Here is a 21,828-nt window from a genome sequence, read left to right as displayed (position 1 = left end):
CAATCAGAGGCTCCGTTACTACTCGTGACTTACAACCACTAAGTGAGAAACTTTTAGTATTCATTACCGCTGGATAGCAGTTTTAGGGTGAACTGGCTTAGGAGTAGTTCAAGTTAATGTTCATCACTGCTCTCATTTAGTCCTTTTGTGTCCTATATTTGTTATAAAATCTTGATTGATGTCATGAAATGTCAATAAAACGGGTCATTTTGTGAAAATCGCAGTTAAAAATATCATATATAAACTGCTTGCTTCCTGTTATCGTTACTAAGTGCAGCTCGGACAAAATGGCGGCAGAAGTCAAACTACATCGCATAGTTTTCAGGCTTTCGGCGCTAGTTTTAGGTACATTCTTGCTTAGATTTCCTTTCCTTTTGCTGTCTGTTGATTCATTAGTGTTGTTAGCACATTATCTGAGAGAATATTTGCCATTTGCAGCTCTGCTTGTAGCCGCTTCTGAGCCGAAAGATTCTGGTCGGACCGGTCCCGATGTAGCAGACGACATAACACGTCAACAACCAGGGGATTTGGGCAATAATAACTTAGGTATGGGCCAGCTATTATAGATTCTATTCTATGATGTACTTTACCTAAGGTACTTAAGTGTGTTGGACTATGAATTTTGTTCTCTCCAAGCAGAGGTTAGGGTTTTGGGTTATTTTTGGCGTGTTTTTAGACTTTTTTTATCGGGGTTTCTTTTTTGCACTGGAATTTTTCTTTCACCAAATCCAACGTGAAAGAAAAATTCCAGTGCAAAAGAGAAACCCCGATACAAAAGCCTAAAACACGCTAAAAATAACCCAAAACCCTAACCTCTGCTTGGAGGCTATTGAATTTTGATCAGTTTTGGTATGTGATATAATTTTTGTCACTAATCGAAGTAAATTTTCGGCGATCACATTTAGATCTAGATGTTGAACCCCACTGCTACAAATAGGTACTAGTAACAGGTCAATACTAAGTAAGATTTTGAGTTGTGCATTGTACTAAAATTAAATTAAATTGCACATCCCTCTATTTTCTATCAGGACTACAGGATGTGGTGTTTATAATCCAGAGCCAGAGGTACAGCTACCACGCAAAAAAGGCTCACCAACTCAGAGAAAATATCAGGCAGCAAGCTCAAGATGTGCAACAAGTTTGTAATGCTATCCAATAATAATTTGCTCACTAGTACTAGTATATGACCTTGTACAATAGACTTAAAATTTACTATCAAGCATACTCGGATCTCTGCATTTCGCTGTTTTAATATCAGAAGTGCCTGGATCATTTGTATCAATTGAACATGTTCCTTTTGTTAATTACAAGTCAACATTGCATTACCTTTTAGTAGTGCATGTATCATCAGGGCTTGGAATACCAGCACCTTAATGCAGGTAAAATTGAAGCTGTGCAGATATTTCTGATATCCTGCATTGGTCCATGTACAGGGTTTATATTACACACGTGTATGTGGATTCTATTTGCTACATTGTTGCCACCAAAGTATTTTGAACCCTCATGACTAATGAAATGTATTAAATTCAGGAAGCTGTGTTATTACCATAGTTTATGTGTTAGCATGCAATATCCAATCATTTCCTTTGTTAGAAGAAATTATTTTGCATATATTTGGAATGTCATCAGGATCCCCCAACTGTTGTGGTGCTACATGAGGAGTGGAGAGGCCGTGGGGCTTGGACCATCTTTCCTTTTCTTCCTAAGTAAGTGATTTTGGCAAGGCTTAGAATCTGAAGTATTTGGCAGTGATACAAAAATGTAATACAGTGTGCACTGTATACAGTACCTTGAGAAATGTTGACTATTTAGGCAAACTGAATGCTCAAATTAAAACTTTTGTCATTGAGTACTTTGCACCAGCTGTTGCTGCTTGCTTTTGTTTCCTTGATGTTTTTGTAAATTGTAACAGCTTTTTCACTGCACCATTGAATAATGCTTCCTTTCAGAATATCCCAGTCCTTTGGACAGAAAGCTGCCTGGGTGTTCTTTTGTGAAGATGACACAGCTGTGAAACTCCTGCCATTACTAGATGTGCTCAGGAAGTATGATGCCACAAAGGTGATTCTGAATAATTAATGACATAGATAGTAGGACAGAAGATGAATGTTAATGGCATGCAACTGTGACAGGCTTGATTCCACTAATATAAAGAAAGCATAATATTGTATGTCTATATGAATGGTCTGTAGCAGCTGTATATTGTATGGGATGAAAAGTCAATCTGACTACATAGGCAAACTGCCATTCTCTTGTCACTTGTGTCATACATATATCTAAAGCAACAAATTAGAGGTAGTGAATACTACTGAATAAAACAGACATAGAGCATGTAAGATGATTCCTAGTCTTTGTAGTACCACATTCTATAATCATCATACTATTGTTATAAATGATAAAATTCTTCCTTCAACTTATCTCCTAGCCTCTACCAGGCTTGAGGGGGCGGCTGGAAAGAGTAGAAATCGGCCAAAATAGAGAGATAAGCATGCCAAGGGAGTTTTGGCCGTTGAGAGAACAGTTCGCCGCCCCACAAGCCTGTCGGGAGTCGCCATTTCTTTGAAGTCCACTAATCGCTATCTAATAGGTGCCAAGTAGCTAAATTGCCCTTTTATTGCTTTGCGACTGGGCCGTGACGGACAGTGACGGACCTGTGGGGCGGCGAACTGTTCTCTCAACCGCCAAACTCCCTTGGCATGCTTATCTCTCTATTTTGGCCGATTTCTACTCTTTCCAGCCGCCTCCTCAAGCCTACCAGGTAGAGGCTGGTAACTAGTATGGTTATAGCTATTTTCTTTTCATTGAATCTTTGTTGTATGTTTTCTAAGGAGTTATTTCTAGGCCGTGCTCTTGTTGACCAGGAGGCCACCATCATCCACCACTTTGCCTTCCATGAAAAGCCTGGGTCCTTCTCTTACCCAGATTTCTCTGCAGGCTGGGCCCTCAGCGCTCCGCTACTCAACAGGTACAACTTCTTATCATCTTTATCAACTTAACTATAATTAAGTTAACATGTTACTATATTTCAGTTATATTTTTACAATGTCATGACTAGGGCTCAAAATTAATAGTGTCCCGATGTCCACTGACCACTAAACTTTAGGCTGGGACAACTGAAAAATGACTTTGGGACATTTGTGGACAATAGAAAAATAATCAACATCAGAATGTCAGCCCTACTTTTTCCCATCAGGAACGTGTCCCGGCATTTGGCTTGGAAAAGCCCCCCAAATTTCTCGTCTACTCTGCAATTATAATGCATCCGGGAGTCAGAACGTAAGTAAAATAAAGTTGACTTCAAATTGTTGTCATACATACTTCCTGAAAAACAGGTTCGGACAGTTCAACCTTACTTCGGGACAATTGAAATTTAATTTTGGGACAGTGCTGGGACAATAAGAAAAAAAGTTAATTTTGAGGTCTGAATGTACAACCATGTTGAAAGTAAAAATAATAGTGATCAGTCCAGTTTTTGCTCACTGAATAGTTTCTCTTGCACTGGTCATGACAGAGAAGACAGATGCTTAACGTCCCATCCTAAGGACTGCAACCCTTTATAGTAGCACGCATGTCGCGTAAGCAACAACAGCTATAGGATTCAAACTCCCAATGACTGGGCTACACATGCCCCGTGTTGAATGGGGTTTCCATAGTATTTAATCTGTAAGGTCAATGTTATTTCTGTAAATTGCCATGCTTCTATGTACATGTAGATTTTCTGATCCAGGACATGACTTATTCATTCAGTTGTTTTTAAAGTTGTATAGATGTGTGTCTTAAGCAAAAAATAACTTACTATCCTAGAAATAAAATAAACTATCGAATATGTCACTCTGTCTACAATTATTTTTCTTCATATATCAGTATTTCACACTAAATTGAGGTGTAACTTTATGTATCCCAAGAAATTAATTTTTTTTTCTTTGTAAATGAGTGAAAATAACAGGTGGTTTATGTTCATTAGTGACGCACTGGTATTTACACCATAGCATGCAATTGAAGATTTTTTAAATTGTTTCCTCTGGTGTCTTTTCCATTCTTTAGGTTAGCAAAGAGATGGTCTGAGGAAAGTCACCAGGGTGAATTTACAATTGATCCTAAACATGAGGTAGGAATGGTGATGATATGTGATTCATACTTTAAAATGTCCTTGATAAAAGATAATAAGATTTTATGTGCTAACTGTTGTGCTTCCTTATAAAATGGTATTATAATACCAGTGATATGATCTTCTCTTTATGATCAATCAAGATTTTGATTGAAGCTATTTTTGTACTGTTTTAACAATTACAATTTTAGGTCCTGTAATACAAATTAATCAAGCAGCTATTATATATTCTCTGAAATGCCGTAGAGAATTTATTCAATCACTTGATTTACGGTATTTCATATAATTGGGTAATATTGTACTTGGATGTCTAACCTTCATTTGAAACATTGATAAGTAATTCTTTTTTTCTATTTGCAAAAAAGGATTGAAGTCCTAATTCTTAATTATGTCTGTCCTCACAGATAGCCATGTACATCTATGACAGTGGGAATGGAGTGAAACTCACTGATGTCCCCCAGTTCTGTGCAGGTCCACAAATTGAGGATGAAACATCAAAGTGTGTGACAACTTTTCCTTCAGAATTGCCACAGTGTGTAAGTATCCTTTTCCTTTTTATTCTAATTGTCAAAATTGTGCTGAATGTATATACAAGCCCAAAACCAATTCACAAGCCATTAAATGAACGATTGTTAGGAAGATGGTTACTGTAGTTCAAAACATTGTATTCTTTCTTTTGTATTTACTGTAAAATAATCATCAGACTGATGGATTCTATTTTCCAGGGAGATCCAGTACCACAAGAGAAAGTGTTCTTTGCTGTGAAAACCTGTGAAAAATATCACAAGGACAGAGGTATGATATAAATATTCACAATGAATCAACTTTATTGAGGCCTAGGAGAAAAATGTTGTTTTTTTTGTTTCCAGACCGACCCTAGAAAAACCTTGTGGACAAGGGACATACATTTTTCAAGCTGATCTAAAAGTGTCCTCATGCAAGTTTTACTTTGTTTAACTGTATTGTATAAGTTGGACCCCAATATAGATATCAGTGACACTGAAGTCTAAAGAAAAAAAAAAATTGGATGATTCCCTACCTACCAACCCTAATTTTTTCAGGACTGAAACAGGAAACACAACATATTTTCCTAGGCCTAAACAACAGTTTGTTATTTTGCAACAATTGTATCCCACGCATTGACTTGCAACAATTGTTTAGTAAAAACAACAATTATTCTAAAGAAAAATTTGGCACACGCAGTTTTCATAACACCAGGTAAATTGGGTCTAAGGCAAAGTTTTAGGCAAGGTGTCATGAAAGGTTAACAGTTATGATACAGGTAATTTGTCATGGATACCAATGATACTGAATTATTGATTTTTAGGTGTCCAACAATGTGTTAATAGTGATAAGTCTGTGTTAAATGTGATGATTTATTGTGTCTTCCAGGTATCTTTATCTTTTTTTTCGATTTAGTTTCAGGTTCAACTTATTAGAAGACTATGGTGTACATGTACCTTATAGGCATTTTGTGGGGGTGGGGGTCGAAGACCAAAAGTTATCATGAATTTTTTGTGTACTAGGTACATTTATTTTCTATTTGAAGGAAAACTAAAACTTTTAGGGTAGGCATGGTGAGGGTGAGGGTATGTTGCAATTGTTTGCAAATTGTAGCCTGAAAAAGCACTCATTAATAAAGTATTAATTGCTCTAAATGGTTTTCGGGTTTATCATAATTAATATTATCATATTAGATTTTCATTTTTCATGTTTACAGTGCCTGTTGTTCAACATACATGGGGGAAGCAAGCCAGGCATATAACATACTACAGTGACAAAGAGGACTCTACCATTCCAACAGTCACTACAGGGGTGCCAAACACTGAAAGAGGTTGGTGTTACAGTACAGTATAGTATGAACATTGTACATTGTACATTGCAAATTTAACTGCTTTGAATAACTGTTAAAAAAAAACATACAGGAGAAAAAAAAATGACAATTTAATTACACTGACCAATCGGCTTCTTTGATATAACTCTACAATATACTTCTTTAAGTTACCACAATTGTTATTGGTTGTCCACAGGCCACTGTGGGAAGGCCTATGCCATCATGAAACAGTTTCACACTTATGAAAACCTGAAGAAGATGGACTGGCTGATAATTGCAGATGATGACACCTTGCTAAGGTATGGGTAAAAAAAATCATCATGCACATGTAAAGATTCCAATCCCATCCATGTAATGTAACTTAGTTGGTTTGCCTGCCCATGTAAAACTTGTTTTATTTTAGGGGTTTCTGCACTGCAATGTATGAGCAATGTATGAGCTTTTACTAAATGTTGACTAAATGGAAAGATACTTTGAACGCATTAATCAATGTTGATTTTTTTTTATTAAGTTTAAAGTTAAACTTTTGTTCCAACACAGGATTAATCTAACCGAAAGCTCTTTTATTTTCAAATTTTATTTATTTGCCACAAACAGTGTTTGTATTGTAAACATCTTTCCATTACATGTATTATTATATAACTTTTGTTTCAATGCAAAGTAATGCAAAGTATTATATATTCTCATCTAGAGCTTTCAACCACTCACACTGTATTAGTCTATTGACAAAGGCCACAATGTTTGCAGCAAAGAAAAAAGTTCAAACTTGAAAATAAATGAACACTGCTTTTGGTTAGATTACTTTTCAATATAAAACTTGAAGATTTTATCAATTAGAAGTCTATGTTGTATGACTTCGGAGCTAGAAAAGAGATGGTATGACACATAGTTCACTGAACAACTGAACACAATTTTCTTTCAGTGTGCCCAGGTTACTGCGTGTCCTCAGCTGCTATGACCCTTCCGACCCCATCTTCTTAGGAGAACGATATGGCTATGGGCTGACACGAGGGGAGGACTCAGGCTATGCCTATATAACAGGAGGGGGAGGGTAAGTATCGTTAAAAACCAGAAAGAAAAGTGAGGTAAACTCTCAAGTAGTCGCAGTATACTTTTGGGGCCGTAGGGGCTATTGGGTTGTTAATCCACTGTGTCTTGGGCACAGTATTGGAAGGCAGAGGCCAACCCTCTCCTTTCACTGCCTTTAACCTCCCCAATCAAAGTTCAAAGTCAAGTATGTACATATAATCCCATTTTACACCTGGGTGCAGTGACGAAAGTCATGTAAAGTGCCTTTCCCAAGGACAAAATGTCTAGCAGAAATGTAAGGAGTCGAACTTATGAGTTCTCTCAATCAGGTGTCCACTCCCTTAGCCACCCAACCATTCAACGCCAAACAAAAGAGACTCTGAGACATTACATGTATATTGTATTCTTTATTTTGCATATAAATGAATGACAAAACCAAATAGAAAGAGAATACATGAGAAGAGTGTGCTGGGGAAGGCAGAGACCAAGTTTGTCTATTCGAGGCCTTCCCCACAACTAAACGTAAACAAAGAAGCAGTAACTAACAAAAACAAAAAATAAATTGAAATAGATATGCCAGCTAATAAGTTTGTTCATAAGTGAATGTGTGTTTTTTTTTGGCAACATCTCAGGGAGGAGCCTAATGGTACAGTATTGTGTGCAGTTTTCAATAATTTTAGGAATTGTACAGGAATTCTGTCCACAGGCATGGAATGTCCACAGGGATGTCTACAAGCTCTGTTTGCTGACATACATTTATGCCCACATTCCTGGAAACTCTTGGGAAAACCTATCTGCCCCTGGATGTCCTACTTTCTGTGACCCTGGGGCTTGTTCACTATACACTCAGGGGAGGGTAGGAGTGATGTATCTGTCTAGACTTAACAGGTACCATTAACCCTAAACAGTACACCTGGGGTCCGCGCGGACCCCAGCACTATATATTCTGTAATATCTTTTTTGTTTCTAAAGATTTTTTTCTGAAATTTTAGGTAATTGTCACCCACAAAGTTGTCTCTTAATACAGTGCAGAAAACTCCGTTTCTACCATTTATAAAAAAATTATATCTGATTTTCTTTTGGGGTCCGCGCGGACCCCAGCCGGCTTTCGATCATAATGGATACACTGGCGTTCTTATACATTACCTTATTTCCGTTTTTATATGTTTTTATGCATTCATCGTATGTCTACCAAGTTTTCAGAGAATGGTGTAGTAATAGAATTAAATTTTAATAACTTTGGTGTAATTATGACGTCATATGACGTCAGAGCTAATAATATAGTCCGCCATATTGGATTTTGACCAATGACGTCATCAAATTAGCATATTCTATGCATATTAAATGATTTAACTTATATTTAATTATGTAAGATGTTATTAATGTTGGAAAAGAAGTGTAATTTTATATCAAACTCAGAAAATTTTTATGTTTAAACCAAAATTACTTCTATTTTCAAAAAAATACCCGTTGCCATGGCAACACAAAAAAACATCAACTTACTAGTATAAAACCAATATGAACTTTTTTCCAGAGACATTTTAGGAAAGGTCTCCAAATTTGATACTTCTAGCGCAAGCCGTTTAGCCGCTATCTGAGATCAAAGTCGGGCCTCAAAAGCCCCTTCAGTCTGAAATGGGTTTAAAAATCGGGTATTTCTTCTTGTCTTCTTTTCTTCACCAAAAAATAGAAAAAGTTAAAAATGTATGATTTTTGTATGTAATGTGGACACAGAGGTTCCCACATCAGTTTGCAAAACAATTGAGCTGGTAGCATGTTAATAATTTCTAAAAATTAGCAAAAAACTGCTCTGGGGTCCGCGCGGACCCCAGGTGTACTGTAACAGATTAATCAGTCCGGGAAGGTGTTCTGTTGAGGGTTAAAATATCCTCATAATCATGAAATCATGGCAGTGTCATGCAAACAATAACCCTAACATCAACCACTGTCACCATGGCAATGTATGTTTTCATTGCCAGTCTTGTTGTTCTTTTCCCAATCCAGAATGGTGTTGAGTAGAGCAGGTGTGAGAACACTGATGTTGTCCAGCTGTGGTTGTCCAGCTGATGACTCCCCAGATGACATGATCCTGGGCATGTGTTCTGAGATGACAGGTGTCCAGGTGGTGCACAGTCAGCTGTTTCATCAGGTGAGCTGGTCATAATAGTTTACATGTACTTTTGTGTACTTTTATTGTTTCTGGCATGTTTCTGTATGTATTTCCACAATTCCTAATATAAGGCCACACCAATTTAATTTGTTGGTTCTTGGATTTTTTTCAGAAAAAAAATGAAGCGACAGGGCGAAAAAAAATAAAAATAAAAACAGGTCTAGGCATCCTATTATAGTGCCAAATGCTACGATTATAGGAGCCATGGAGTCAACACAAAGGGCTGGGTTGATATGTAAACAATGAATTTCAAACTTTTAATCAAACCACTGCATTGATGGAAAAACTGTAATATACAGGAAGAAAAGGACTTTCCTCAGCTGTTTGGAGCAAAATATGAGCATTTTTGAGTTGATTCAGAACCAGAATCTTTTTTTTTTTGCAAATCAAAAAAAAATGAAGAGGCAAATCCGAGAACCCAAAAAATTAAAAATTTGTGTGACCTAAACAATGCAGTCTTGCCATAAATCCTCATTGTTGCTATTTTTGTCACTGGGATTGTTTGATTGATTGCTTTCTTGTTCAATAAAGTCATTTTTTTCATCTGTTCACATTCTAGGCTAGACCTGCCGACTATTCCACAGGATACCTATCCCATCAGCCGCCTGTGTCCTTCCACAAACACTGGAACAATGACCCTTACAAAGTGTATAACAAATACCTGCTGACGGATGGTGAGAAATACAATCACACCGAGCTTTAGAAGGTCTGGTTCTTGTAGACTAAAGCCCCTGTCACATATAGCCGAATATGTCCTCTCGAACACTAGCCGAACTCCCCCAACCATGGTTTAGTAGGTTGGGAGCAAGGTCGGCTGGTGTTCTGCCAGGTCAGCTAGTCTTTGGCCATGCCCGCTGAATGTTTCAAAATGTTTAAAATATTTGTGTGTGGATAAGAGTTTCTGCCATGGTTGGCTGGTGTACAGAAGTAGGTTGGGGTGTGGTTGGAAGTGAAATTTTACTCAAATTTAATTCAATTCGTATAGAAAGGTAGGCATGGCCTAAATCTGGTCAGACTTCTCCCGAATTTCAGCCAAACTTGGTTGTCTGCTGTTTGGGGGAAGGTTCTGAATGTGTGACAGGGACTTAATGTAGAGTATTTTAAAGTTTTGTTCCAACATTGTGCAAATTTTAACAAATTCTTCACTGTTATTCCAGAACTATGATTTGATGCAATGAAGGTGATGAGTGTGCAGTGCAATGAGGCCTGCTAACAAACCTACACAAAGCGCCTTAAAATTAGTAAATTAATATACATGTATATATAATTTTAATGACAATTTTGCCTGTTTCATCTGCAATATCTGTAGTCATAGGACTTGTTCTATAAAGACTGTCACAGTAATAAGGCCACACCAATTTAATTTGTTGGTTGTCAGATTTTTTTCAGAAAAAATATGAAGCGACAGCGTGAAAAAAAATAAAAACAGGTGTAGGCATCCTATTGTAGCCCCAAATGCTACAAGAGGAGCCATGAAGTCAACACAAAAGGCTGGGTTAATATTTGACCAATGAATGTTGAACTTTTAATCAAACCACTGCGTTGATAAATGGAAAAACTGTAACAACTAGGAAGAAAAGGACTTTCTTCAACTTATGGGAGCAAAATATGAGCATATTTGAGTTGATTCAGAACCAGAATTTTTTTTTTTTTGTAAATCGGAGAAATACATTTTTGTGTGAAGAGGTGACTCCGAGAATCAACAGATTAAATTGGTGTAGCCTAATAAGAAAAGATCTTTTTTTAACAGTTGTCTCAAGATTGTTGCTCCAGCATTTTTGCTTCCAGGGAAAATTTTAGGCCATGTATACTTGCTTAGCTGAAGTTTCTATTATCTTTGATCATATGTAGGGCCTGATATTTATTTATATGCAATCATAATGAAAGTTATGATTTTTAATTGTTTGTTATAGTAGCTGATTGACATATACAGGACAATTTGTAGTGATAATTGTGCATTTAGTTCCTGTTGTTGAATTAATTTTGCAGCTGTTGTTGCCACTGCAATACTACTACTTCATTAATAATCAAAATATGACACATTGAATAATAGACATTGCTCTGTTAAGTCCACCCTTTATTAATAATTCCATGCATGATGGCAATACCTTGGGAAAATGCAATAATAATAACAGTGCAAACCTGCTGCTTCAAAGTGATAAAAAATTACATTATATGTATCCATTTCTTCACTGTGTAATACATTCCAAATTCGTTGTTGCAAATAAATACATTTTATTGCTTATCAGCCATCTTATGTTTTCTCTGTGCAAAATTCAATGCATATTGCTGCGTAACCATAATGGTAAAAGATTAGCCCTTGTTCAGTTGATGGACATTCAAAGAATGTTATGATCCTTATTACATATTCACTGTGGTATTTACATGACACTGTGTTCTGTAGTTACATCGTACTACAAAAAAGACCCTTATTTTTTGTTTTATAAACCCATGGTGGTCTGTACATGTACCTTGTGTATAAAAACTCTTCAGAGCTTTTTTAAACACCTAACATGTTTTTCTGAAATACTTCTGTACTTTAAACTGTGCGGATTTGTACAACACCTTTCTTCGGTATGGCATACATTAGGATAGTCGCATCAACAACACTGAACTGGGAATAAGTACATCCATCTCCAAGCAGATGTTAGGATTGAATATCGTAGCCTGTGCCATTCTAAAATGCTTAAGCTAGGTGTTCCTGACTTAGGGAGAAGAGATGCTGCTCAGTGATTGTTAGTTCAATGCCCAGAAGTGGTCCATGTAGCCTTACACTGAGCAAAACTCGTTGGAAAAAAATGGTTACATTTCAGAAATGCAGCCAGAAAGCATAACGATTTTTTTAAATTCTCACATCTGCTTGGAGACCCTGGCAATCAATAGCAGCGATATGATGAGGGTGTTACCCTGGGTGCCAGACAAGTTTACGGGCCGCTAATCGTTTCTTTCGGCAGCCAGAAGCCCTTCGTCCGCCGACCTAAATGACCACTGCGGTGGAGTTGAGCCTAAACTCCCCCGGGCTAGACTACCCCGCAGTGATAATTTAGACAGGCGGGCGAAGGGCTCATGGCCGCCGAAGGGAACGGCTGGCGGCCCGAAACGAGTTTGGCTTCCAGGGTACGGGGTGTTGAGCTGCTAGTGTGTGATCTAACAGCAGCCACCGCCCCCGGCTCCTCCCCTGGCACCGCCGGCGCCGCCTCCGTTGGTCAGGGCCGGTGCGTTGGAGTCCACGGACCCGCCGGCTCCGAGCTGGCCGCCCTCGTTAAACTTCTTGGGCAGGACGTTGAAGAAGTTCCCAGAAGTGTGGAAAAAGTTGCCGGTGGTGTTGGCATAGGTACCGGCGGCGTGGTAGTAGTTGCCTGATGTCTTGGCGAAGTTACCTGGAAGAAAAAGAAAAAAATGTAAGACAAGGTTGTATTTGATACATATGTATCAACGAGAATCCAGAGATCTCAGACCTCCATGGTGTCTACAGGTCCTTTATAGTGCAAGGGAAATAACATGAACTGTCAAGGAGGTCATGTAATGAAAACAGCGAGCACTACCAGATGTAGACGTGATTAATTACTTTCTCCCTCTGAGAAAGAACATGGCATATTCCATTTCAACCTAACCTAAGGGCCATGCGGAAACACAAACACACAGGCATACCAAAAACAATATACCTCAATTTTTCATAGAGACAATAAAGCTTACCGGAGGCATTGAAGTAGTTGCCGGTGGTGTTGTAGAAGTTGTTCTGTCCGCGGAGCTTCTTGTTGCCGCGGGACTCCTGGATGACCAGCTCGGAGAAGGTCTCGTTGTTGATGCCGGTCACTGTGCCGTTCTTATACTGCCAAGACACCGCCACGGGCCACTTGTGGTGTTTCTCTGCGTGAACAATAAATGTTTAATGCCTCTCCCCGATGTGTACATGTATATGGTGAGATAATCCCTGGTCAGGTGCGATAACCACCGAATAAACTACCAAGTGAGCGTAGCGAAAGAGGTGGTTTATGAATCCTAACTCCTGCCTAATGGTACGGTCCAAAAAGTAGTCGGTTATTCTAATACCGACCACTTTTTAGTTTTTTAGGCCTAATATCCAATGGGAAATGAAGCCTTCTGATTGGTCAACGCATTCTGGCTATATGATAATTGTCCATTAGTATATAGTCGTTGAAAAACCTAGGAAACAAGCTGTCAGGGAGTTCAAAATTGCACCACACTTTTTCCTAGCCGAAAAGCGACCTGCCGCGTACCCCAAACTTAAAACATGTCCAGAAGAGAAGATAATTATCAAACCCGGAAGTTAGGATTCAGCACCAAGGACAGATCCTACGACGCCTACAAATGGCGTTTATTTTGAGATACCCAAGAAACAAATATCCTCACAACCCAAGCGCGGTAAGGCCATGTTGGTTTGATTATATGGATGACATCCGCGCGCATGAATTTTCGGCCGTTTCCAAAAATAAAGGTTTTCAACCATACTGTACCGTACAAAACAGTTGCAAAATGACCAAATATATACCGAAAGTTACAAAAAAAATTAAAAATGATACCAATGTCGTAGATTGCCAAAATACTGGAAAACGATAGAATGCCAAAATCAAACGAAAAAGACGAAAATGTAAAGAAATGAATTTGAGGACTAGATAAATGCACCATACCATACTCTGTGTCATTTGTTCAACCTTCATAGCCACGTAGATTTCATACTGAAAGCAAATTTTTTTGCCAAACTTTTTTTTATTTGCACGCTCGCATCAGTTTTGGGGTTCCTAGAGGATGTCATCCTTATAATCAAATCAACATCGCCTTATATAAGAGAAGGTATTGATAGTCAGGGTGTATCACTCACCTTTGTGATAATCCTCAAGGGCTTCAACCTCACGGCCGCCGCCACCAAACCTGAAGCTTGACCCCTATAATATCAACAACATGGAGATACATGAATACCAACAGGAACTATTTACACAACTAAAGGAACAAAAGCAGATATGTGGAGCTTGAAGCAGAGTAGTTTAGTATCAGTGACAAAATAATGAAATTAGAAGCCATTTTCGGGGGTGATACATTCGAGATTGGCAGAAAAATTTGCGGAAGAAATTTTGGATTTTAAACATCAACCAAATAACTAGGGAACCGTTTTTATTAATTTATTTCTATTACAATAATGTAAATTTCAAACAAATCAAATTTGCAAGTATTATTATCATTATCATTAATGTTAAAACAATACTTTCAATAGAATTAGTACATAACACATGTGCTACTCCATAGATTGACATGACAGGCCCCTTGGATACCTATTGTTTGAGAACAATGGGGCGGTAAAGAGTTCACACGCTCAAGGTCTATTGCATGCACGATCATGTTGAATATGGTGTCCTGCCGCATGCAACAATCCTGTCTCCATGGATACGGCGTCCTTAGCAACGTATCGTTACACTATCTCCATTCAAGGAAGTTCTTGGCTCATGTGTACAGGCACTAAATAACATACATGTACATCGTTTTTGTAACTCAAATTTTTTGAAAAAATCATACAGCATGATACACAGTGACGCCTTTTAGAAGTCGACATTGACAGTCGAAAATGTTTTAGAAGTCGACATTGGAGGTTATGGAATTCTGTTATACGTATTCTGTCTGAAGGTTTTCCAGCATGTTATTGACATGTGGGTGTTGTAGTGGAGTACAGTAATTTTGCTGTACAAAAGCTTATTAGTCAGGGAATTGAACAGGGCCAGAGTATACAGTGCAATTTTACGGAATACAGTGCAATTTTACGCAAAATGCACTGTATTCCGTAAAATTGCACTGTATTCCGTAAAATTGCACTGTATTCCGTAAAATTCCACTGTATACTCTGGCACCCCTGTTGAATGCCTTTGAAATGTTATGCTAATCTGCAGGATCTAGGAAGGATAGTGACTTACCGTGTGCTGCAGTTTCCCATCACTGCCGGTGTGTCCGTGGCCATGGCTGGGCCAGCACTGCCAGCTAGAGAACAAATTTACACACAGAATCAGCAACTTAAGATAAAAAACGTATTCTTGCTTTTATGCTAGGGTTTTATATAGTATAACACTGCAACTATCTTATAAACGGTTATACAACTGTTAAGCAAATAAATGAGTTTTGGTAGCAGCCATTTTGTTTGTCGACATACATATAGTTCCCTTTAGTGATGCATACCTAAACCCACATTTAGGTTCAGGTCCGGATTCAAGTCCAGAGGTTTAGGTTCAGTTCCGGACTTGTAAGTCTGGACCTAAACTCATGGCATATACAAAATTGCATGTTGGCAACCTTGCAATGTTGTCTGGGTGAAACTTTGGCCACATAGCATGGAGGCCGGTACTTGACGATGCCCAATGGCAATGTTTTCTTGATTTTGTAGCAAAGATTTTGCAATCTACCGAAGGTTTTATGTGGTTTGGAAAGAAAAGGGGTTTGTGAAATGGTCTTTTATGGTAATAAGTCCGGACTCGGTTCTTGACTTTTAGGTTTTTTTGGACTTGAACCTAAACATTTTTACAAGTCCGGATCCAAGTCCAGTGAACCGGTATGCACCACTAGTTCCCTTGGCAACGCAATACAACGTACAGTATACAGCTTTGGATGTCTTTTATAATATCGCTTGCAAGTCAACCATTAAGCCTCGGTCACAACTCGCCGTGCGTGCTTTTTGTCCGTACGTTTTTGTCGTGGCTACGTCTGCTACGTTTTTTCTGCAAACGTAGGGTGGCCGGCCGAGGGAGTACGTCACTCGCACGGTTGCGCAAGGTGTACGTACGTGGTCTGCACGACACGCCTGGCCGTCAGCGGTTGCGTGCATCGTACGTTGCGCAAGTGGTAAGTGAGTTGTACGTGCTTACAACGCACGATCTCTGTGCGATTGCTACGTTGCCGCGTACAGGCCGTACCTACACGTGCAGCGTACGCACGGTTTCCTTACTCACTCGCACGTTGTAAGTGCGTGCACCTCCTGTTAACTTCATCATCACTAGCCGCCCTGGTGTCTTCCGCGGCCCGTTTCTTTGGGTCTTGTCTGGTAGTCTTCTTCTGAGCCTTCCTGGGCATCTTGGAGACGAGTTGGCAGTCGCCGGTCAAGTCGTCTTTATATACTGTAGAAATCAGGTGCGTTGCACGTGCGTTGCACGTGCGGAGCACCTGGTATGGTGCACGTGTGTTCTGCGTGGTCATTGAGCAGGTCAACTGGGAAGTGAGGAGTAAGCACGGATGACGCAAGCACCGTGCGTGGCACGCACATGCTTCGTGCGCTGTCCGTACAGCAATTGCACGTGAGAATAGTGAAGTTAGACTCACGGAGTCCGTACGTTGCACGCTCATAGGCTGTACGGGGCACGCGCGTCGCACGTACTCGCACGCACGGGTGGTAAATCCGCAGACCGCACGTAGAAAAAGTATTACATGCACTTAAAGTTCTACGGCGTGTCTGCGTGCTCCCAAATCCGTAGGATTTCGTACGGAGGTGGTACTCACCACGCACGGATGCCGTGCGATTGCCCACGTTTTTGCACGTAGACAGCACGCAGAAGCACGTACGGCGAGTTGTGACCGTCGCTTTACTTCTTTGACAGACAAAACGCGTAGAAGAATATCTAAAATTCCAATCATGATTTCTATAAATCTCGGTGAATATTAATTCGTAAGCAAAGGCTAAAGCGACGGGGTTCTATGCTAACTGCTGTCTAGGGTATTGCAATCATTTCAATACATGGTGAACGTAAATATAAGGGAGGGAATTTTACCTGTGCTTGGGGTGGATGAGAGTGTAGTCAGTCATGGTAAGTCTGAGATGATGTCTTGACGGTACAGCCGATTGTCAACCCACAGTTCGTACGACTGTCTGGTCTTGGTCGGGAGTTGGTCGCCTTGGGATGATGCTTCCCTGGAGGAGGTTGGATCTGGGAATGGCGCCTGCAGGGAGCCGCACGGCGTCTTATCCACGGCGTTGCCTAGTAACCGTTGCTATGCAGGTGAATTTGTGCTTGCTCAGTTCCATCCCATGAGCCCTTGCGAGGAACCCTATGTAGTGATCTATTACAATTTTCATAGCGAGTGACTTGCCTTCCGTGACAAAGCTGTAGGTTGCTATGCAGCCATTGATATGAATATGAACGAATTGTCGGTACCAATATATGCCTTGTTTTTTTTTCGTCTGCTAAGGCATTGATATCTGGGGTAATACACGTAGCCATGTTTGAACGATGTTTGCCTAAAAACATGACATCATGACTTGTGCTCGGAAACCCGAAAATAATCGTCTTTCTGAACGAAATTTTTAAAAATCGGTGATTTAACATAAAAGGTAACATTAAAGGAAGTTAAAACGATAATTTCATTTTAATTTGACGAAATTTACCACTAAATACTATTTATTTATTTTCAAATGTTTTACGGGTAGTCCAAAACAGGCCAAAATAGCGTCTTGTAACCCGATTCTTTTTCGAACGCGCCTAGCAATGGGAAAGAATGCCGTAGTGACAGACCGCCGTGTTTCATGTTGCAAGGGTTAACCGGGATAGGCATATGCATTCGGGTTTTTTTTTATATCGATGGTAGAAAAATCATCTGAAGCACTGCACGAAATCCTACCTTTCAGCACACCTTAAACACACCTTAAACATGATTAAAGGTACCCGCAAAGAAAAAAAACGGAACATTTACGCATGCATTAAAAACGGATTTTGTGAAAAAAAAACATGCAGTAAAGATTTTTATTGTGGAGCACATGATAAATACTTTGGTTGAGGTGGTACATTATCTAAAAATTTATACAGTATCTCATGTTCTTTCAATAACTTTCAAGAACGCCGCCCAACAATCATGCGATTGAAGACCAACTCAACAAGAAAGAACGTACCAAAAACAATACCTTCTTCATTTTTCATGAAGGTAACAATATAGGATAGTGTATGTGCTTTCTGTTGCAGCATTTTGATTTTGCAACAATGGTCAGGCTATATCACGGTTATGCTGTAGATTTAGAGGAACATTGTTCTTTCTGTAAAGAAAAAACAATGAAAAATCTTCTAATATCCAACCGGAAAGTATTCTGATATCCTACCGGAAATCCTAAGGGTAATACACACAAGAATACAGTCATTCTAACCTGTCATGTGAATGAATGGCTTGTGGATAAAGCAATGATAAAAACTGAAGGGCTTCTATATAACATCCATTCATATCTCATATAAAACGTGACAGTCAACACAACAGGGCGGTATCTGATTCATTTTCAAACACAAAAAGGTATTTAAATTATTAATTATATCGAACTGGTTCGGAAAAATTGATTCACTGGTGAACAATACATCTGTAGATTAGAAGCCTCTCTGTACAAATATGTTGAGGTGTAAAGTTACGGGCCCTACACGATAGAAACCAGTTATATGCCTGGGTTTATCAATTGTTGTGGTAAAACCTTTGTCAGGAAAACATGTCGTGCACGCCACAACCTTTTCTTAGTGCACCTTGTCTTTTGTGCGGGGGTACTAGATAATAAATTATGTATCTATGATTCTATCTGTTTGAATCTCCAAAGTTTGGGTCTTCTTTAGCAATCGCTTGACTATTAGCACAAAAAAGGATACCTTGTCTATGCTTTTCTACTGACAAAGTGTCTACTACTGCTTGTTTTTGAAACGTTAGGTTTGGTAATAACGCTGAAGGCAGTCTATTATAGCAATGCTACTGTATACGTACGCACATCGCTTTGTTGTACCATCACCATAGTCACGAAGCGTCATCTGTTGTTTCTCAAACAGAAAGCATAGCAACCTTGGCCAGTGCTGAACGGGGAGTCACTGTGAGCTAGCTGCTGCTTTCCTATATCTTATGAAAATCTGTAGCTTATAGTGCCTTTTTGCATTGACAGTTTTTTCATCATCAAATGCAGACATCCACATGATGTTGGATGTAAAGTGAGGACGGTTGTTCCGTAATGTTGTTTTATAATACGTCTATTTGAGAGGCTATGTGTGTACGTGCAGCTCCGAGTGTCAAAAAGCGATGGTGACAAGGCATAGACGGGAAAAGTAAGTATAATCGACTCTCTCTTAAAATATTACACATGAGCTGGTGGTGACTTTCTCTAAGCTTATGGTGCATAGTTATATTAGACAAAAGAATATTATTGCTGTGAATGTTAGCCATACGCAATGCTTGTATACTGGATTGCACTACGCGTACACATTTGAAACGTACTCACTGTATGAGATCTGTGTCATACCACTGTACAAAATCCAATATTTAAGTATGTCTTAAATCGTGCATAAAGGTACAAACGAGAAAGAAAACGAAACCTTTACGCAGGGTGTGCATAAATACTGGATTTTGTGCAGTGGATTGTATACTAGGACAATAGTGGCGTCGGTGGCGCAACGGGTTAGAGCGTTGGCCTCGGAACCAATAGGTCCCGGGTTCGAAACTCACCGTGGCCCGACGTTGTGCCCTTGGGAAAGGCACTTTACTCGACTTTCCCACCTGTACGGTGGAGTGACGCCCACCGAGCCTCTTAGGCTAATCTGTCTAACTGTGTGTAAAAAACACACGACGGATTTGGTGCGCCAATGTGTCAACTTCAGCACATTTGCCACCGAGAGCCGTTAATTTTTTTTATGCTAGGACAGCTATGTGTATTGCACTAGTAATTGTATGTTGGCCAGCAGTTTTATACCAATATTTCTTCGACATTTTCCACTGATACTTGGTGTGCATCAGCGTACTGCTGCTTGTTATAGCACAGACCTATATAGACATCTCGCCACTTCTTGCAGATTCTCGCTTTGGCCTTCTGACGATCCTGTTGTGAAGGTACGGAGATCAAGGAAGGTCGATCACTGGGCCAAGCTGAGAGCTAAGGTGAAGAAACTCACTTTCCCTCTAGGTTAACATGTCTTTCCATTCCTTCCTTACTTTAATGTGCCTACGACTGTGCTCTGGCGCATGGCATGGCTAATACAAAGACTAAGGTTCACTAGGCCTCTGTCCGGGTGATTTAAAGTGAATCACCATACTTTTGCGCTAATATTCTTAGACGAATTTGAACACATCTGCACAAGATTTTTACTACTCACAAAAATGCTAACTGCTTTAATTTTTTTAATATCTAATGTTAATGATTTAAATGTCAATATTTAATAAGCAGAGCTGTGTTTGATACCAGGTAATTCTGATGACTGGAAATGTGTCTATAAATATACTATGCCAGAAAATGGATTTTCCTAAATTGTAAATTTATCGAGGAGGAAAAGATAAAAGATGTGGCATATGAGTTTATTTCATGAGGTTGCTAGAAATGTTTAGCTTCTACCAGGCTTCAGAAGCGGCTGGAAAGAGTACAAATTGGCAAAATAAATAGATAACATGCCAGGGGAGTTGGTCCGCGAAGAAGTACATATGCCGCCTCCCGAAGGGTCATTTTCTACTCTTTCCAGGCGCTTCCGAAGCCTGATACAGGCTAAGAAATATCATATGATGGTTGAAAACAATCTCTGCACTACGTACGTGGTCTAAATGGAACCTTATTTCTGGTAATTTCAAAGGTTCCCGAGGAGTTTTTGAGCTTGCCCATCGCTGTCGAACTCGAGTCTCTCAGTAGCTCCAGTTTCTCTGACCTGTCTCTCGTGGACGATGAGAAAAGAAGACGAAAAGGGAGGAAGAGTCGACATTCGGATTCTTCTTACTCAGACAGCAGTAGAGGGTCGGACGAGAGAGGGAGGAGAGGAAAACACAAGGAACGGTCGTCTGAGTCAGGGTCTAGGAGACGGCGGGATACCATCTGTGCTTCAACCGTAGCCAGAGAAACCTACTCCTACGACATGGACAAATTTTCACTCTTAGATCGCCCGGCTACCTCTCAGGCGATCGCAACTATGGAGGCGCGCGGCAAACAAAACAAAATCATCGCTATGAGTTCGCTATCGTCTACGGAGGAGGACATCCTTTTATTCCTGCTGATTCAGTTTGGAGTCCTTCCTAGCACCGCCACACACAAAGACCTACGCAAACTCATCCGCAAGTCGCTACATGGTAAGATCAACATCAGTCTACACTCTAACGGGAACTACCTACACACCAACGGTGTTTACATCAACGTGAAGGGGAACTACATCAACACACGCGGGCTGTATATCAACACGGACGGAAACTTCATAGGAACCAGCGGAACGTACGTCAACATCGTCAAGAAGGACGGCAAGATGGAGGTTTCCAAGGTTCCGCCCGTCACCAGGATACCGCATAGCAAACCCATGGCGATCGACTGTAAAAGCCCCGAGTTAGAATTTGACATGCCGATTTAGGCGACTGAAATGTGGTGAGTGGAAGTAGTGTTAGGTCTAGGAAAATTATGGTTGGGTTTACGGCTTAAGTCCTGAAAAAACTATGGTCAGTGGGTAGGGACTTTTATATATTGATCCAACAAATAAAGTTTAACAATGCATGCATTGGGACTGTCTCAAGGACCCGTCCACCTGTTTCATAGCCTTACCAGCGGACAATAAAAAAAAGCTAGGGTCTGTCCAGGGAACCGGAAACTTGGTATTTTCCTCTAGGTCTTAATATACTTGTCGAAACTACGACAGTAGCAATGAGTCATTTAGTATCGAGAAAAGAGCATAGTAAGTGTGGTCTCCTTATGGTAGTGCATGTTAGCATATCCTTCATTAT

General features: G+C 39.7%; 3 protein-coding genes across 3 annotated transcripts; 2 read left to right on the top strand and 1 right to left on the bottom strand.

The window, feature by feature from the left end:
- Window positions 1-244: 244 nt before the first annotated feature.
- Window positions 245-9,889, top strand: LOC109476806 (beta-1,3-glucosyltransferase-like). Its single transcript, XM_019777862.1, has 14 exons — window positions 245-345; window positions 439-546; window positions 1,029-1,138; window positions 1,630-1,706; window positions 1,950-2,061; window positions 2,829-2,965; window positions 4,045-4,108; window positions 4,513-4,644; window positions 4,834-4,903; window positions 5,829-5,942; window positions 6,139-6,241; window positions 6,865-6,993; window positions 8,976-9,120; window positions 9,701-9,889. The coding sequence occupies exons 1-14, from the start codon at window positions 288-290 to the stop codon at window positions 9,842-9,844; spliced, it is 1,503 nt and encodes a 500-aa protein (XP_019633421.1). The 5' UTR covers window positions 245-287; the 3' UTR covers window positions 9,845-9,889.
- A 2,351-nt stretch (window positions 9,890-12,240) lies between these two features.
- On the bottom strand, window positions 12,241-17,098 carry LOC109462588 (keratin, type II cytoskeletal 2 epidermal-like). The gene is made up of 5 exons (XM_019759150.1): window positions 16,905-17,098; window positions 15,066-15,129; window positions 13,985-14,048; window positions 12,838-13,011; window positions 12,241-12,521 (listed from the first exon to the last, which is right to left on the bottom strand). Exons 1-5 carry the CDS (start codon window positions 16,937-16,939, stop codon window positions 12,289-12,291), a joined length of 570 nt encoding a protein of 189 aa, XP_019614709.1. The 5' UTR covers window positions 16,940-17,098; the 3' UTR covers window positions 12,241-12,288.
- A 2,069-nt stretch (window positions 17,099-19,167) lies between these two features.
- On the top strand, window positions 19,168-21,461 carry LOC109469768. The gene is made up of 3 exons (XM_019768430.1): window positions 19,168-19,193; window positions 19,899-20,019; window positions 20,703-21,461. Exons 1-3 carry the CDS (start codon window positions 19,168-19,170, stop codon window positions 21,459-21,461), a joined length of 906 nt encoding a protein of 301 aa, XP_019623989.1.
- The last annotated feature ends 367 nt before the right edge of the window (window positions 21,462-21,828 follow it).

This window comes from Branchiostoma belcheri, unplaced genomic scaffold (genome assembly GCF_001625305.1).
Source record: "Branchiostoma belcheri isolate BF01 breed outbred unplaced genomic scaffold, Haploidv18h27 scaffold1, whole genome shotgun sequence".
Classification (NCBI taxonomy): Eukaryota; Metazoa; Chordata; class Leptocardii; order Amphioxiformes; family Branchiostomatidae; genus Branchiostoma; species Branchiostoma belcheri.
This window is presented reverse-complemented; position numbering and strand designations above follow the sequence as displayed.

What these genes read in the sequence shown, in the direction of transcription:
- LOC109462588 (XM_019759150.1), bottom strand. Translation starts at nt 16,939, where the DNA reads ATGACTGACTACACTCTCATCCACCCCAAGCACAG. An exon ending in ATGGGAAACTGCAGCACACG is followed by an intron (nt 14,049 to 15,065) that starts GTAAGTCACTAT and finishes TTGATATTATAG; the next exon opens with GGGTCAAGCTTCAGGTTTGG. An exon ending in CCTTGAGGATTATCACAAAG is followed by an intron (nt 13,012 to 13,984) that starts GTGAGTGATACA and finishes TTGTTCACGCAG; the next exon opens with AGAAACACCACAAGTGGCCC.
- LOC109469768 (XM_019768430.1), top strand. Translation starts at nt 19,168, where the DNA reads ATGGTGACAAGGCATAGACGGGAAAA. An exon ending in ACAAGGCATAGACGGGAAAA is followed by an intron (nt 19,194 to 19,898) that starts GTAAGTATAATC and finishes TGCTTGTTATAG; the next exon opens with CACAGACCTATATAGACATC. An exon ending in GGGCCAAGCTGAGAGCTAAG is followed by an intron (nt 20,020 to 20,702) that starts GTGAAGAAACTC and finishes GTAATTTCAAAG; the next exon opens with GTTCCCGAGGAGTTTTTGAG.
- LOC109476806 (XM_019777862.1), top strand. Translation starts at nt 288, where the DNA reads ATGGCGGCAGAAGTCAAACTACATCGCATAGTTTTCAGGCTTTCGGCG. An exon ending in TTTGGGCAATAATAACTTAG is followed by an intron (nt 547 to 1,028) that starts GTATGGGCCAGC and finishes ATTTTCTATCAG; the next exon opens with GACTACAGGATGTGGTGTTT. An exon ending in CTTCAGAATTGCCACAGTGT is followed by an intron (nt 4,645 to 4,833) that starts GTAAGTATCCTT and finishes TCTATTTTCCAG; the next exon opens with GGAGATCCAGTACCACAAGA.